The following is a 17,500-nucleotide window of genomic DNA, read 5'->3' on the forward strand; positions in this document are numbered from 1 at the left end:
GGCCACCGCCGGCTCCCCTCACGAACGGGCCGGCGGAGCAGGTGCGGGGTCCCTGCGTGAGGGGAGCGCTCCCCACCGCCAGCGGGGCGCGGGGGGCCGCGGCTGCCCGCCCGCCGCAGTGCTGGGGCTGCTCCCCTGGCAGCGGGGAGGCGGAAAGCGCCGAGCCGCGGTGACGGGGGCAGCGAGCGGAGCGGCCCCGCCGCGGGCGAGACAGCGGCGGCCGAGGGACGCGGAGGGGACTCTGAGTCACCCCTCGCCCGCTTCCCGCCTGGCGGGGCGCATGCGCGGCGGCGGCGGCGGAGTTGTGAATGGCGCGGCTGTTCGGGCCGAGTTTACGAGCCGGGAGGAAGTCGGAGGGGAGGGAGCGGGCTGGGGGCGGGAGCGGGCGGCGGCGGCAGCGGCAGCATCGAGCTCCGGCGGCGGCTGCGGCTGCTCTGCGTGCGCCGCGGGAGGAGGAGGGACGGGAGGAGGGAAGGGGGGGCGCCGCCGGCGGGGGCTAACAAAGGGCGAGGCGAGCGCTGGGGCTGGGACAGCGCGGGGCGGGCGGGAGGGAGGGAGGGAAGGAAGGAGGGCAGCCGGCGGCGGCGGCCCCACCACCATGCCGCGGGTTGTCCCCGACCAGCGGAGCAAGTTCGAGAACGAGGAGTTCTTCAGGAAGCTGAGCCGCGAGTGCGAGGTGAGGCGGCGGCGGTGGCGGCGGGGCTCCCCCTTCTCTCCCTCCGCCTGCCTGGGGAAAGTTTCCGCGGGCCGCGGAGGGGCCAGGGCAGCCCCGCAGCTCCCCTCAGCCGCGGCGGGAGCCGAGCCGGCGGCGCGGGGAGGCGCAGTCAGTGCGCTCCGCTGCCCCCTTATCGCCGGGATTGGCCCCTCCTGATTGCGCGCCCTGTTCCCGCAGATTAAATACACCGGCTTCAGGGACCGGCCGCACGAGGAGAGGCAGGCCCGCTTCCAGAACGCCTGCCGCGACGGCCGCTCCGAGATCGTAAGTGCTCCGCGCTCCCCTCGGGGCCGCCGGCACCGGGCCGGGCCGCGCTCGGCTCGCCCGATAAAAGTTTGGGGGAAGCCGTCGGGGCAGCGAGCGCTGCGCGGTGCCCAAGCCCGAAGGCTCGGGGCCGGCCGTGAAGGAGAGTTTTCCTTAAGGAGAGCAGTGACATCGGCTGCCTTTCAAACGCCGAGGGAAGGGAGGTTTTGGTGAACAGGCAGCGTTTCTGTCCGCCGTAGGAGCAGCGCTTTCTCGCTCCCGAGCGGGGACAGTGCTGCTCTGGAGCGCCGGGGTGACAGGGAAGGGAGGAAAACCCCGGCAGTGAGAGCGGGCTGCGCTCCTTCCCTGGGCACGTGCTGCAGCTACGAGCTGCTTATTTCAATAGTCTACCTTTTTTTTTTTTCTTTTACTTTTTTTTTTTTTTTTTTTTTTTTTTTTTTTTTTTTTTTTCTTCTTTGCGGAAACAGTAGCTTTGAGAAATGAGTAACATTGTTCAGAAGGCGCTAGCTTAGAGTCCTGAGTGAGCTGTTGGATGCACTTGTGGACTAAATCAAATGCTTTTGAAATTAGGCTTTGAAACTTGCAACTTCAGCTCCGTTTTTCTCATTCATTAAGTTTAGTTGCAGACTACTGTCGCCCTGTGAAATAAGAAGTGAGATGAAGTATAGCTCGGAGTAGTCAAGAACTGACTCCTTATTTCCTGGTTTGATTTCTGCTCCTGGTTGCTTCTATGGGATTAGTATTTTGTAGTATTGTTAAGTTTGTAACTTTACTATTAAGATGCAGAAGTAACCTCTCTTTCATTTACAGTATATAACGAAAACAAGGTAAAATAGAAAATAAACCCCACTTCCACCAAGTTTGGTTTATGGGCATTCTTTAATTTCACGTGGTATACATACTGCTAGTCAGTTCACAATGGAATTATTCTTATGCACAGTGCAATTACTCTTATGCACATCCAAAAATATATGAATGCCAGTTAAAATCGCTGATCTTGTTCATTTGCATTTGTAAGGATGCGCACACAAGAATACTGTTACCTTTTACTGAATAACTTTATTTTTGCTGAATCTTATCCCTGCTTGTTATCTCTTGTTTTAGAACTTGTAAGTTTATTTTTAAGATGCTCTCTGTAGACAGGTTCTTCGTTTTACCTTTTTAAAAATTATTTTTACATCCATTTTTCTTTGTCTGTGTTTGCTTCCTTTAAGAAAATACCAGGGAAACAATGGATAGATAAGGAAGACATAGTTTGCTAGCATTGGAAGTTCCTGTACAGGTGAAAGTGCATAATATACCCAAATCCTTCTCTAAAAAGAAAGGCCACGTAGCTTATAATTAGCTTTCTTATGCAGCCTGTGCAGTTCTTATATAAATGGGAAATTGCTGTAGTTTCACTGTTGTACTTCTGAGCCTGCTGCTGCCCTTTTTTTGCCAGAACTTCATCCCTTGGAAGCAACCAGTGATGCATGTTCTACATATTTTCACTCTACTTAATTATAAAACAGGCTCTATATTTCTTCATCTGAAACATCTGGTTTTGTTTTGTGAACAGGGCATGAGTAGTCAGGTTTATTTAGAAATGTAGTGTGTAATGACTGATGTTAAAAAGAGCTAGTAATTTTACTTCTTTTTTTTTCAGTCTTGAATGTTTTTCCAGACATCAAGGATTTATTCTTTTATCTCCAAAGGGAGCCTTTGCAAATGACCTTACATATTTTGAAGCAGAAAAAACCCCCCAAAGAACAGCTCAGGAATTTAATGTAGAACCGGCAGTAGGTTGTTGGTTACGTGTGTGAAATAGCTCTTGATTGAATAAAGGAAATAATTATCAATATTACTGAGAAGTAACTGTGAAGTGTATTAAATAAGATTTCACATTTACTGGTAATGCTTTGATAGTTTAAATAACCTCATGTGTTTGGTTTCCTTTGGAAGGTATTTACATTGTCTGTGTGTGGGTCAGGTCGTCCTTGTACTACCTGATAAGCTTTTCACAAAATTTGTGACATAAATGTCTGATAGCTTTTCAGACTGGGCTTTGAAAGCCTCTGCAGACTAAACTATAATTTTCTTACTTTAAAGTTTAAAACCAAACTAGTGGTGTGAAATTTTTTAATCATCATTATTATTTTTTCTTTAATTTGTTATTTGATGGAAATTAATGACTTCCATGTTGTCTTGTGTGGTTATTAGCAGGACTGGTTTTGAGATTTTCAATATTAACCTATGATTTGATTTGAGAAGCATATGGATACTTTAACTGGATGGTTTTATCTTCAACGGGAGGGAACAGGCTTTAAAAATCCAAAGAACAAATATCTACATAGCTTTTTGTGGTTTAAATGGTGCCTGCCTCACTCTATGAGGATGTGGAATTTGTGTACTTTTATCTTCTCCTTTTCTCTGATCTTTCCCCCCTATTTTTCATGGCCTTCTAGTACACATTGGGGATGGAAGCAGGAAAGAATGGGCACTTCACTGTCTTACTGGGTTTTCCAGAAAACAAGTGCAGTCCTTTTGACCCAGAACCAGAACTGGACTGGTCCATAGGGCTCCAGTGGTCAGCTGGTTTACTCTCACATATCTCACTCCTTGATATTTTAAATGTATAAATGTATCAAACACATATTTACTAAAGATGCTCAGAGGTAGGGAAACAGTTCTTGAGCAGACTAAGTGGTAAAGACTCAGAGTCACAAATATTTGGAAACAGGTATAATTTTTCTGTTGCTGCTTGAATAGCATCACTTAGAAAAGCAAAGGGGTAATAGAAGGTAGTGAGCCTGATAGTGATAGTGTGCACCTCTGACAGATTTGATGCCTTCTGTTTGTGCAAATGTATCTTTGATGAAACTTCTGTTATGATTGAAATGTGTGTCTGGAAACAAATATTAATGCACCAATACAGCATTCTTCTGGCATTTCTAGGACTGATTTGTTAATTTTAATGACATTGAGAATGTGCTTACAGGAGACAAAACAAACAAACAAAAACAACAACAAAAAATGTAAAAATCTGTTTTTAAGAATGGCCTGGAACCAAAACTGTTTGCAGAGCATTAGTTTCCCTTGGTGGAAGGGGAAGAGCCAAGAGAAATCACTTCTACTTTCAAAATGGGAGATATTAATCCTGTGACAGTGTTGCAGTCCATGACTTGAAGGATCTTAAATAACATGTAGCTATAGTGTCACAGGTAGCTGTACAATTATACCATGAAGTGGCTGAATTTTGGGTTGCTTGAAAGAAATCTGCTTGTCAGGAAATTCCAACTGTTGAAGTAGTTGTATAGCTTTGAAGAAAAAGCTGTGCTTGAGATTAATGACCATTTAAATCTAAGTGATCATGGTAATAAATACAGTTGGACTATTTGTTGCAATCAAATAGGTGTGGAATTTTAGGAAGAGTGATATACTGTGAGTCTGTGTGAGTATTTACATGCTTACAGGATAACAAGCTCACCTGTACCAGAGAAGACTATAAATACTGTGAATCTGACTTCCACTTGCAAAAATATTTTTATTTCATGTGTAGGAATTGCTGTACTCATCATGGCTTGGAGACAAGATATGCTAACAAATACAGGGAGTTTATAAAGAAAACTGAATCCCATTTTCACTTGAAATTGTAGAAAATCGTTTGCTTGAAAGCAATGCATGGTTTTTCTAATGGGTTTAAGCCAGTCCCTTTAGTGATTTTACAAAGGGCTGCAGCTGAGAGGAATTCCTACAGTTGCCTTTTCTCACTGACACAGCATCTGCTGATCTGGGTATCATTGGTGCCTTAATGTGGCATGAGGACTTTGTCCTGTGGAGCTTGATTGAGCTCTGTGTTGATGCTGCATGCCAGTACATGATAAAATAGGAATATCTGTGCTTCAGTTAAGTGTCTATCTAGATATAAGTAGATTGTGAAAGGAGATGGAACCTTTTCTTTTGAAAAAGTTGTCCTTAACAATGGGTCTAAGGAGTTAATTTTCCTTCAGCAGTCCTTCTTTTAGAGATATGCACGCTCTTTGAAAAGCATGGGCAATTTTTAATGTTGCAGGTACTAAGTTGGTGCAGGGTATCCAGACAGAACTGAAAGGACAGATTCTAATGTCAGCAAAACTGATTTGAAAGAAGTATTGATTCCATGTTGTATTTTATATCCGAAGCAGCCAATGGCAAATGTTGTCAAAATGGAATCAGATGTTTGTAACTTAATACTTAAGAAAAATGATGAGTGCATGTTTTTGACTTTAAGTATTCTCTATGCTGCCTGGCTTAAGACATAAACTGATGTAAAAATAAATGACTGCCTGCATAATTTATGTAATGTCTTGCTCCCTGATCCTGTTTGTATTGATTTTTCTAAAAGGCTTTTGTGGCCACAGGAACCAATCTGTCTCTCCAGTTTTTTCCGGCCAGCTGGCAGGGGGAGCAGCGACAGACACCGACCCGGGAATATGTCGACTTTGAAAGAGAAGGAGGCAAGGTAAGGAGGAAATTGTTGAAACTGAAAGAAATTTTTTTTTGTTGTTGTGCTTATGGTCTTACTGGTATGGACTGCACGTACGATGTGATGTTACTAATATTTCACATCTCCATGCAGGTAGGTAGTGATGTGAGTACAAGTGAAAGCTGGAAAGATAAAATATTGCTTTGTTTTAAAGCATGCTGATGTTTAGGCTAATGGAAGATTTGGGAAACATGGGCAGTACTGGTGGCTTTGTATTACTTTGAAGAACAGAACTATTTCTACAGTCATGCCATGATAAAATTTTGGGGAGCAGTGTAAATTTGATGTTGTGTAGCTGCTTCTAAAGTGGTCAGAAATTAGACTTTGGCCAATGAATTGTGGTAGACTACTGAAAATTTGCACTTTCAACAGGTTATTTCACATTGTCTTTGGCTGCCAGTTGGTACAGCAAGCAGTGTGATCTAAGTAGAATGAAGGTTTTTCTCAGTTTCACCATCAGCTATAATAGAGAAGCAGCATCGCTTTCAGAATTGATTTCTGAACCTCTTTCTTTTTTCTGAGGTGGTTGTCCCATAGACTGATATTGAAAGCTCAAATTCCCTAGTGACAGTGATGGCTACTTTGAAGCTGTATTAGATTTAAAGTCAGAAACCTTGGTTAGTCTCATCAGAATAAAGTTACTGAAATCACCCACAGCTGGTTTTGTTTTACAGAAAAAACATACCTTTAAAATATAGGTGCTGTCTCCTATCTGTGTAGATCCTTTGGGACTAATCCAAAGATCACTGAATTCAGTAGGAGACTTTCTTCAGAACTTACTGGGTTTAGACCATCACTTTAGACCTCATAGTTTTTCTGTTTCCAGCTAATTTTTGTGTATTTTTTTATTTTTAAAACTTTTGACAGACTACGAAATCTTTCCTTTTGCTTAAATTTTTTTCCCTACTCTGGTAACAAGAAACAGCTAATGCTACCAAACCTACCAGGCTGGAGGAAATACTTGAAGCATATTCAGGTTTAATGGCATATTGGGTCTTTTAAATGCTGCTAGGTGGAAGATAAATATTTCCTATAGTGGGAAAACTTGATTGGAAGAAAAAAAAATTCCTGAGGGCAGTTACGGTATGTGGAATTCAAGTTAATGAGGCTTTTTGGAAAAAATTGTTTTCCATTTAGTCCTGTGAGGCTTGCAGAAGTTTGACAAATTGGGGGAGAAGTGAAGTTGGCTGTCTGGGTACTGACTGCCTTGCTAAGGAAACTGAATTGAATCTGGCTCTTACTGAAAAATATTGATTCTGGCTCACAATTGAATGAGGAATTTTTCTTGTAATGTGTAAGAAGACTGAAGTCTCTCTTCTTGCCAGTTCAAAACTAATTTTATTTACTCCTATGATTTTTTTTAACTTTGTTTTCTCTGAATGAATTCTTAAAGTACTGAACTGCTTCATCCATTTTCTTGTGTTGTCTTAATCATGTAAGAGCATGGTAGGTATGCTGTATATTAAAATAGAACATGAGCCTCATTAATGAATGCCACTCCTTCTTTTATATGTGTTTACAGTAAATTCTAGACTGCTTCACTGAAATGTTTAGAAGAATTCATCTGAATGAGGCTAGAGGTGGACAAACAGATAAATGGGAATAATGTTATGCTCTGGTATGAACAAATCACAAATTCACTGTTGTAATCAGCCCTTACTTGTGTAAATCACACATCAATGCAGGCTTGCCTTGCACAGAATTAAACTTCTCTGAAAGTGAGCCACTCCCATGATTGGAGCAGAGGAATGAGCAGAGTGAGAGAGTGTTTTATGTTATCAACAGAAACAGTTAGGGGTTTCATATGAATTGTCTGAGATTTTGTTCTCCCTAGATTTTTGTCATTTGTTTTAATTAAGAATTCTTTCATAGGCTTCAGCAGTCTCTTAAAACCATGTGATTTTTGTAGCTCTGTGCAACATTGTTTTATGAGCTTTGATTCTTGAGGCAGTGCATAATGTGTGTTTGTTCATCATTGGATTTGTGCCAGCAAGGCATGTTTTTAATTATATGAATAAAAAAAGACTATGGGGGAAGCTGTCAGTTAATAATTATCTTAGGCATTAGTTTGAGATTTAGAACGTAGATAAACTTACCAACATTAGAATATTTTCATTCTGGAATTCTGCTTTGGTGTTTGGCTGAACAATGATGGCCCAAAATAGTTTATCCAGATTTGAAGTATGTCACTATTGTGCTAAAGAAGTTTTTACACAGATTGACAAAGCTACCACTGCAGCATCTGCTAGAATTGCTGCTTAAATGATTGAATTTGAGAAAGAGCAACACTCTTGTAAAAGTTGGGATTCTGCAAATGCATGCTTCATAGGCTTGAGGTTTTTCAATCTGGTATTTCTTAACTGAGGGGGTTTTTTATATGCTTAATTTGCCTTTTAATTTGATGCATCTGATGTTCACAATGGGTGGGTAGGCCTCTGGTGGATACCCTGTCTTCATTAATCCAAGAATTGGATGGCTCAGTGTACACTTAATGTTTCTACTCATTTCAAACTCAAGCTTAACATTTTTTTTTGAGATAGCTTTAACATTCTGTGCTATCTTTGACCTGCAGCAAATTTAATTGTGTATTTGAGCAATTTTTCAGGTTTGTCATAGCAGAAGAAAAAGTAGCACTAAAAATAGATCCCTAGATGGTAAAAATGATAGAACATAGCATTTCATTGTGATTGTGGGTGTGTGTGTGGGGTGTATCAGAGGCAGTGTGTGTGCTGTTTATGGGGAGCTGAACCATACCAAGGCTCTCTGATCCTCTGTGTTGTCAGCTAATTTCCAGGGGGTTTTTAATTTCTTTTTGTAAAGAGTAAATGAATTGATCTTAAGAAATGGAAAGACAGGCAGTGTAGTAGTCTAATGTGTTGCCTGAAATATTGGATAATTAAACCTTGCAATTAAATGGAGAGCTTTATTTTCACCTTCGTTTTCTTGTATCATTAGTGACTTAGACTAGTTTTACTGGAATTAATGGAGTTCTGCAATTTTTATTTCGGTTTTTACTGATGACATATGAACTTAAGGCTGAGCTGTGTATGGACTTCAGTGCTTCTTAAAACCTAATCTTTTTCTAAGTCCCTTTGTTTTGTTAAGAACTGTGTGGTCAACTTTCTTTGTGTGATTCATTTAGTGTACTTCTTAGTGTAAGATAATGTATGTCCCCAGTTTTCATTTCTCATTCAAGATGTTTCTTTAGCTCCACTCTTCTTACTTGAAAGAACATTAGATCTCAGATATTCTTTTCTACTTTTTAAATACCAATCACTGGTGCAGTCTGTGAAGTTGTTTTACTTCCCCTCCCCTTTATAATACAATTCTCCATCTCTTTCTAGTGCAGCTTTACTTCCTGTCTGTTCTTTGGTGGCAGCTGCTCGTAAACCAGAGTCTTCCACACGGGTTTATTTCACTCTGATATACTGTGAGCTCTGCAGCTTTGGAGGAAAGCACATCAGACATGATTTAAATTGATTCAGAGTGCCTGCTGTGCCACATGTGATGTGGCTAGGATTTCTACTCATTAACTTTGTTCTAGCCATAACTAAAGATTTTCAGTTTTCTTCCTAGAGATGCTGACTTTCTAATTGCACAGTTTTTTGTCATAACTAGATTTTATTTTGCTCTAAGTTTGTGTTAGTGGCTTGGATGACTATTAAAAAAAAACCCCAAATCTTTGTTATGCTGCAGGTGTTACAGCAGAAACAGAAGTGTAATGAGAAGTAGTAGTTTTTATTAAAATAAGCACCTATTCATATGGCAGCCAATAGAATCAACTTTCCCTGAGCAGCCTTAGACAATTGTTATCCTCCTACTTATGCCTTTTGGAGTCACGATGACCCCAAAATCTTGTGGTAGCTGGGAGAGATTCTTCTGTGAGGAGCAGTAGGTGGTCAGTGAAGGGACATGTGCTGCTGGACTGTGTGCTCAGAGCCTTCCAAGTCCTTTTGCCTGCTCCAGCCAAGGGAAGTGGTGTTGTCCTGATGAAACCCACATCACTCTTGTTGCTTTTGATCTTTCTCAGACTTTTCTGTGAGCTTTAAACAAGGAGGTCAGTGTGTGGTTACTCTCAGCAGACAAATGGGTTTGGTGGTGTATCCAGTTTGTACCCAGCCTGGCTAAACAGCTTGATTTTTTTTTTTTTTTTTTCCCTTGGATTTACTTGATGGGTGTCCTGTAAAGGCTTGGTGAATGAAAAGAATCCACTTTTCCTGATGATCCCCTTGATCAGTTTTCATCCAGAATCATCTGTATGATTTGAGTAAAATATTGGTTCTCTGTAGATTCTTGTGATTCTAGAATTTATTATTGTGTTTGTGCCTCAATTTATTTTTCTTTCTATTTTTTTCCCCAGTAACATCCTTTATTTATGCTCTTAAAGCCATTTTTGCTTTAGAGGAGAGTGCAACTTTTTCTATTTTTTTGTCTAGATGCTTGAAAGTGCTCATTATGGCCTGCTGTTTCATAGAGGAGAGCTGTTTAAAAGCTGTTTGAAGCCACAGCCATAGTGTAACTTTACCTCACAATTAGGAGATGCCTCTATGTGCATAGACACTGTGAACACAGTGTAAAAGGAACTTGGATTTTGGGAAGGGAAATCTTTAGAGGACATAGACTGGACACGTTGTGCTGGCAGGCAGCCACTGGCTGGGCTTGGACAGTTGTTCCTGCAGAGTGATTTATCATCCAGTGCCCTCCGTGTGAGTCACCCCAGGCACCTCATGTGACAAGGATCCACAGCCTTTCCCCTGGAATCCTTTCACCTCTCATCCTCCAAACACTTTTGGGGCTGCTCACAGCCCTGTCCCTGCCTTACAGTGCAGGCAGTGCCAATGCCATTTTGGAATAAGGCTTGGGAGCAGTACTTGCAGCACGGCTGTGCAAGTACTTAAGGTCTGCTGTCAGTAAACCTGCTTCTGCTTAGCTTTTATTATGTATTCTAAAAGCAGCTATTCAGTCATACTACCTTGAACTCTTTCCAGTGGCTTAAATGCACTTGTTAGAGTTGTATAGACAAGATTCCAAATATACCCATGTCATCATCCTAAAATTTCCCAGAAGAGAAACAAAATTGGAGGTAGTGAGCTAAATTTTGCATTTGGGAAGCAGCTATATGTAAGGACAGATGAGTGCTATGTGGATGAAAGCAATACTTGAGATCTCTGCAGCTGAAAGAAATCCAGATATTTGGATTATTGAATTCTCTTGTTTGAATATCAGTCTCCACTTATTAAGCAAAGTTGCTAATACTATGCTTCTCTCCTATTCTTATAAATGAATTAGAAGTGAGAGAGTCATTGTTGAGAATGTCTGCTTCTTTCTGAAAATCGCTTAATAATTCATATTAAAAATAAGAAAAAATTCAATAAGATGATGAAACATTTGCTTCAAGAAACTGTCATTTTTCTGAAATTTACTGAAATGGTTCTTGAAGCTTTATTGTCCAGAGCACAAGTAATGAAATGAGCTCATTAGCTTGCATAATTGCAAGTTTGATGTTACTCTGTTAAAGAAAATTTCCAGTCATTGCTAAAGTCATTCTCTGCAGAAGCTGATATTTTTCTACAGAAAAATTATGACACTATGAAATTTTATTGAATGATGAAAGCTGAATAGTTAATATAGTATACAAAAGAAAATAGTGTGAGTAGTTTTTTGTAAGTCTTGATGCAGTACTACTTGTTGAGCAAATGTTTGAACAGTTTTTCCAGACTTGAATCCTGCTTAAGGGGAAGGGTGAGGTTGTTGGAATGCTCAAGAAGGCAGTGAAAGCCAAAGGGTAGAAAAAGCAGCTTTCCTTGCCCCTTTCTTGCTTGGGTCAGTTCCTGGATGTTTTTATTAGTTGCTTGCCCATATTGCAAAATCAGGTAACTTCTTTTTTGTGTAGTTGAGCATACTTGCATTATGTTTTGAATTTTCAGTCCAAAGGTAGAGGACTAGCAGGGTGTTTATTTGCACCCTGCTAGCGTGATGTGCAAGTGATGTGTTTTAGATAAACCTCTTTGTAATCCTCTGTTGCATTTGCTAGTTGTAACTACTTTTTGCTATGTGATTTTTCTGAAAGCTTAAAAAGAACAAATTTCACAACCAATTTTGAAATTTGTCTGGAAAATATTCTGACAACGTGGCAGAAGACTGTGTCTGTTAGTTACCGGGCTTGTGAGCAGAAGTGTGTGTGTGTACTTGGAGCAGCAAAACCAGCAGTGATCTCCTGGCAATATTTTGCTGCAAAAATATTATTCTTTTTAATTGTTGCAAGAAAAAAATGAGTCTTTTTGTAAATACATGTCCTCTCCATTAAAAGGGAATGTAGATTTAAAATGCAGCCATCTTTCTCATGCAGCATCTAATTTAAAGATAGGCTGCTGAAAGACCCTGTAAAGTTTCACAGGGGAAAACCCCAGCATATATTTGCCTTTCAGATTTTTCTTGTTGTGTTCCTTGCATTTTTGTTGATTTTTCAGCTCCAACTCTGTGGTTGGTTTTGTCTTTTGAAGGCAAATGGATGGAGCCTGAGCATGAGATGCATTTCTCTTTGGGAGGCTTTACTCCCTTCTATAGTGACAATGTGAAAACTAGAAGCTGTCTACTTTGTACTTTGTATTGGGGTTTTTTTGGTGGTTTTGGTCAAGTCTGGTTCATGTTTTCTGCTTAGTCAAGAAATTGCAGTATTTTGGAATGAGCTGTATCTGGAGACTTGGTTATTAGATGATGAATATAATTTCTGTGCAGTAGCATTTTACTGTTTTTCTGTGTGAGCTTCTAAGCATAAATACTGGCCAGTGATCTTAATCCAGGAATAAAATGCTCCACAGATTTTAATCACATTTATTCTGACATCCTTACTGCTTCATATCTGTTCTTAGTTATAGAACTGGGTTTTAGTTAAGTGAAATAGCAACCTGCATAATTTAATGAAGCATCGATCTCCTTTTGAAAAGGAGTCATGATTACATAGTTGAGCTAACTATGCAGAAAAAAGCTAACAAATGCAACCAGCCAAAAAAACATAAAAATAGCAGGTTTTTTACAAGGGAGTTTTAAATTCTGGCTAGCCAGTAAGGTAAGGAAAAATTTTCAGCCATTCTTTTTTTGATAATTTAGAAACCTAAAATTTCAGTGGTACACAAAGCATGTTGAGAGGTTTTGCCAGAGCTCTGGTATTACTTACAAAGACATTTTTAAAGTGAGTCTGTATATGGGTGTTTTTGCTACATAGAATTGTAAAAGTGGATTATGTTACATCTCAGTGTTTACTGATATTTGTAATGAAACCTGGTGATTTACATAAGCATACTTTAAAATTTAACAAAGTAAAAATGTCTGACCATCGGGTGAAGTTGAAAACTGTACTATGTTCCAAGGCATTTTTCTAGTTGTGAATTGGAGTGCATTCTTTCCTCAGCTGCAAGTGAAATGTCTGTGTGCTCACAAGGAAGCAGAGCTGGAGGAACATGTCCCAGGCAGGGAAATCACAGTGCTGGGCCCCAGGAGGTGTCCCTGGGCAGTGCTCCTGCCCTGGCCAGCCCTGGCCAGGAGTCCCACCTTGGCAGCTGCTCAGGAAACAGCCAGGGCCTGGTGGTGATGGGGAGGTACAGCTGTGCCACAGGTGCCACCCTTGAGGAACTTGAAGCTGTATTCACCTTGAAAGCCACATTTGAGTCATCAATGCACAAGTGTTTAGGAAAGGCTCTTGTTTTGTCAGAAAGGATCAATTCCCATACATTTTGCTGAAGAGTGTAAGGCTTGAATTTTAACAAAACCTCATTTTCATATAATGGAAGAAATTCCAACATGTAGCTTTTAAAGCACAAGACATTTTCTTTGTGTGTTTGAAGAAAGAAAAAGATGTTTTGAGGGATTAGACAGAAGGATTGATCCAAATTAAAAGCACTGTTAACTCCTAGTCACTTTCTAAATGGGATTCTTTTCAGCTGTTTCTATTTGTTTCATTCCAGTTTAAATCGTGTTACAAGATTAGTGTATGGGAATTAAACTTAGAAAGTCAAATAAATGCTGTAAACTCTCTTCATTACTTGGTTACCTGTCATTAATTTCTTTTAAACTAATGATCTATATCTGAAAGAGGAGTGTGAAGCCTTGCATGAAATTATCAGCTTTTGCTGTAAGTTTAGTTGTTGCTACACTAATGAAGTTACTATTCTGTTTTGTCTTCCAAATAGTTGAGGATTTTAGTGTATAAATTTTGTTACAAAGCTTTTTTTTTTTTTTTTTTTTGCATTTCATAGATTGCTTCCTGTGTCATGCTTAGCCCCCTCTTTGAAACCGAGGCTAGAGACACTTCTCTGTGATATGAAGGTGGGACTTAGGGACTTAGTATTTTGGGAGGCACACAGGGATGGGACTGAAACAACTTTCAGAGTAGTTTGTGCTGCATCTCTGTGCAGCATTTTATTTATGAAACTGTATATATGTATATGCTGTTGCTGTTAAAGGAAACAGTTGAATACATAATTTCTCATTTGAACATTTTGTACAAGTTGTTTCCTTTTACTTGCTAGTGTATAAAGATACTGTTAAGAGAAGCTGAAATTATATTAGTCTTACTCGATTTAATATCTCTCCTTCTTGGAGTAAGTGTTCAAAGCTGTTTTTTTTCCTTAGTGGCCAGTGTTTGACATGGAATCAGCAGGGAGACTGCTGTTCAAGTGTGTGAAAGTGGGGTGTGATTGAGGGGAAGGTGGGATCAGAGTGGGGTGGATGGAGGGATGGATGTGGCTGAGCTGCGAGGGACAGCCCGTTATGAATGGGCAGATGTGTGCGTGATCAGGCAGAGGGTGAGTCACAACTGAGCCTCTTCTGAAAGAATGCATTTTGCTCCAGTGTGCTGGGAAAATGAAAACAGAAGGGAGGGGACTGCACCACTTCACTGGGGACTGGTGTTTCCTGGGGGGTGAAGTTGGTCTCCTCGGTGGCTCTGGCTGTTGTGAGCCTGCTGATTCATTAGTTGGTGGGTGGTGAGAACTGTGTGCAGTCGCTGGGGGAGGAAATGGCTTGGTTGCTGTAGGGAGAAGGAGCATTTGCTGTAACTGCAGGATGTGTGGATGGAGCACACAGATAGCATACCTCCAGCAGATCAGTTAAATGCCCTGCTGTTGTGAGATAAGGATTTACTAGATGACTAAAATAGGATGTGAAACCGAGGTTTTTTTGTCTTATGCTAAAACACAGTAGCTTTTTAAAAAGTAATTGAGAATTGTCCTCGATTTAAATAGTTTGGATTTTAAAATATGAATGAATGGTGTTACAAGAGCCCTGTCTCTGCCTGTTTTCAACACCAGAGATAACTCCCTTGGAGCTGGAGGAGAAGGTTACTCATTTAAATGAGATGAAAAGAAATAATAGTTTATTCAAAAGGATACAAAAGGGAAGGTGAGATACACTAAACGTTGAAGGTGTGGCACAGAGGTCTTTGAGAGCAAGCCAGCGGGGAGGCCAAGCACAAACACAGCTCAACAATTTAGAGCCCAGCTAAGCCTATTCATGCAGCACTTTCTCAAGTTTGTGTGTCTCTACGGTGCTGTTTGTCCTCTGTCCAGATAATCTGCCAGGAGATAAGAGTGTTTGCTCTTGCTGCTTGTTCGGTCAGCAAGCAGAATATTTGTTCTAATACCAAAAGCCTGTTTGCAATGTAAAAGTAACTTGTCTGTTTCTCATTTAAAAATTCTATTACTGCTTTGATCTGTAGTAGGAGTTTGAAATGGAAGATGTTATTTCAGATTAAATTAGTAGTGTAATAGCCACCCAAACAAAAATTCAGCTGCTATAAACCAGTAAAAATTGCATATTTCACTATGTGACACTTAAGCTAGGTTTCCTAGTTTTGCTGTGCCGATGTGTGGAGGATGAGGGTGCAAAATGAGAGAACTTACTCTCATCCTTGAGCATGTGTACAAAGATTGTTAATTTAGTTACACAGCTGTCCACTGTCAGTGGCAGAAAAGCCATACTTCCTTTGGTTTATAGGATGGACTGTATTCTGAATAGAGACTGCTGCATAATTCAGCTTTCCCTCTTGTGTGTCCCTATAATGGTGTTTCTTTATGTAGCATTACATTTGTCCACTGAATGAGTTTGGTAATTGCCTGACTTCCAACCTCTCCTCCTTCCTTCTGTTCTCTAGTGCTTTTCACCTGTCTCTTGAATTTTACAGCACTGACTGCCAGGCATTATTATGAAAAGTACCCAGAGGCGTGTGGAGAATTTATAAAATGATTTAAATGCAGGTAATCTGGGGTTAGCAATAAAACCTTGAAAGAGTTTTTCTAACAAAGACCTGCTTTTATCTACTTCTATAATATTAGGGAGGGGGGAATTTTGGGTCTTTTTAGAAATAATGCAGCTTTTGCCCTTGGTCTTCTACCATGACTATCTTGAGGCAATTTTCAGAGCAGACAATTCAGAAATTTTTTGGAAGACCACTTTGCTGGACTTTTTGTGCCATAATAGATAATGTGTTCACAGACAGAGCAGTAATTTATTAATAATTCTGTTAAGTTCAGAAGTTGAAAGGGAACCAACATGGTTTTATCTGAAAAGAAGGAAATATGTGGTTAAACGTTTTTGGCTATAATCTTAGGTGGTTTCCATTTTCCTGAAAGAGGAGAGGGGGGAAAAGTATCTTAAATTCCTTTCTCTAAAATAAATTTCAAAGTATCAGTATGCATTATTATGTTTTAATGAGAGAAAAGTTCCTGCATAAGCTCGTGGGGTTTCAAGATGAATGATTACTATGTTTGAATGATTATGTGGTAATTTCAAAACTTGGAATATCTTGAGAAGGAATTCCTGCTTTCAGAAGTGAAAAATGTTTGTTTATCAGAGTTTTGAAGACCTCCTGAATCTGTGGTGTAAGGCTTCTAGGGCTCAGATTCAGGAGCAAGGGCAGCCTGCTTTATCTGGAAGGGTCAGGCTGAGTGCCAGAGGTTCCCAAGCTGCTGTGGCAGCAGCTCAGCTGTTGGCTGCTGTGCTCAGGGCAGATTGTAGGAATCAGGAATCACATCAGCTCTGTCAACTTGTTTCCCCTTTGACTTCTGAAGGCTTTCATAGAATTTGCAGTGCTGCTGGAGCTTCCAGGTGATGCATTTGAGGTATGGAGCCCTCAGCAGCTATGTCTGAGCTCCCTGCTGTTTGCACTGAGGCAGGAAGTTTGTGTGTTTGCACTGGCAGCTGCAGTGACCAAGGCAGTTGAACAGCCACAGAAGCAGGTTAGTGGCAGCATAATATTCCTTATCAAAGAAACAAACAGAAAGTATTCCTGGACAACTTTGAAAGCTGGGTTTTATCATCTGTGGGAAGGCCTATGTAACTATTGGTGTCCCAGGCTGCTGTTGTGGGCCAGAAGGATAGGAGAGGTTAAGTAAGGGGTAAACTCTGAATGAAGATCAAGTGCTTCTTTGCTCCTCCAGACAGGACCATCAGAGTATGGGCTTTTTTGTCTTTACAGGCCCATGCTTGGCTTATACTGCCTTTTTATTTCTCCTCTTGGATTATTCTTCATTTGCCTTAGAAGAGAATGACAGTTCTAATAGCCTTTTTAGCTGTCTTTCACTTCTTAACTAATTAAATATATCTATTGAGTGGATGCTGTGTCCTTCATTTGTTTCTTGTGAGATGAATGGGTGAAGACTGTGCTGAAGGGATGCAATGTATTTTATATGTTTGAACTGCTTAATCTTGAAATGAGGGCTGTGGGAGGTGGTTTCCTGGTAGTCCACATCTTACTCATGCTGGTTCTGACACCTCTGCTCTCAGAGGCTGTTGGCTGGTGGATGTGCCTGGTGTGCTGTCCCCACACAGGGCTGGGCTATGATGAGTCTCTCAGATGGGCACAGAAAACCACACTGTGCTCTTTGCAGGGACCCTGCAATAGAAGTACTGGTGGGAAGAAGATATGCTCAAACAAATAACATTTATTGCTTCATCATTGAGCAGCTGCATGTTGTACTAATTAAAAGCTGTGTCACTTTGTACGAAAGTGTGATAAGTTG

General features: G+C 40.7%; 1 protein-coding gene across 2 annotated transcripts in view; it reads left to right on the forward strand.

Moving 5' to 3' along the window:
* The first annotated feature begins 528 nt into the window (after positions 1-528).
* CBFB (core-binding factor subunit beta) overlaps positions 529-17,500 on the forward strand; it is a 36,975-nt gene continuing 20,003 nt past the window's right edge. For both annotated transcript variants that reach the window (XM_079315861.1, XM_079315860.1), the window contains exons 1-3: positions 529-676; positions 893-979; positions 5,343-5,459. In XM_079315861.1, coding sequence (XP_079171987.1) covers positions 599-676; positions 893-979; positions 5,343-5,459 — 282 coding nt within the window. In that variant the 5' untranslated portion in view covers positions 529-598. The remainder of the gene's footprint in view (positions 677-892; positions 980-5,342; positions 5,460-17,500) is intronic.

This window comes from Erithacus rubecula, assembly GCF_903797595.1.
Source record: "Erithacus rubecula genome assembly, chromosome: 12".
NCBI classification, from domain to species: domain Eukaryota; kingdom Metazoa; phylum Chordata; class Aves; order Passeriformes; family Muscicapidae; genus Erithacus; species Erithacus rubecula.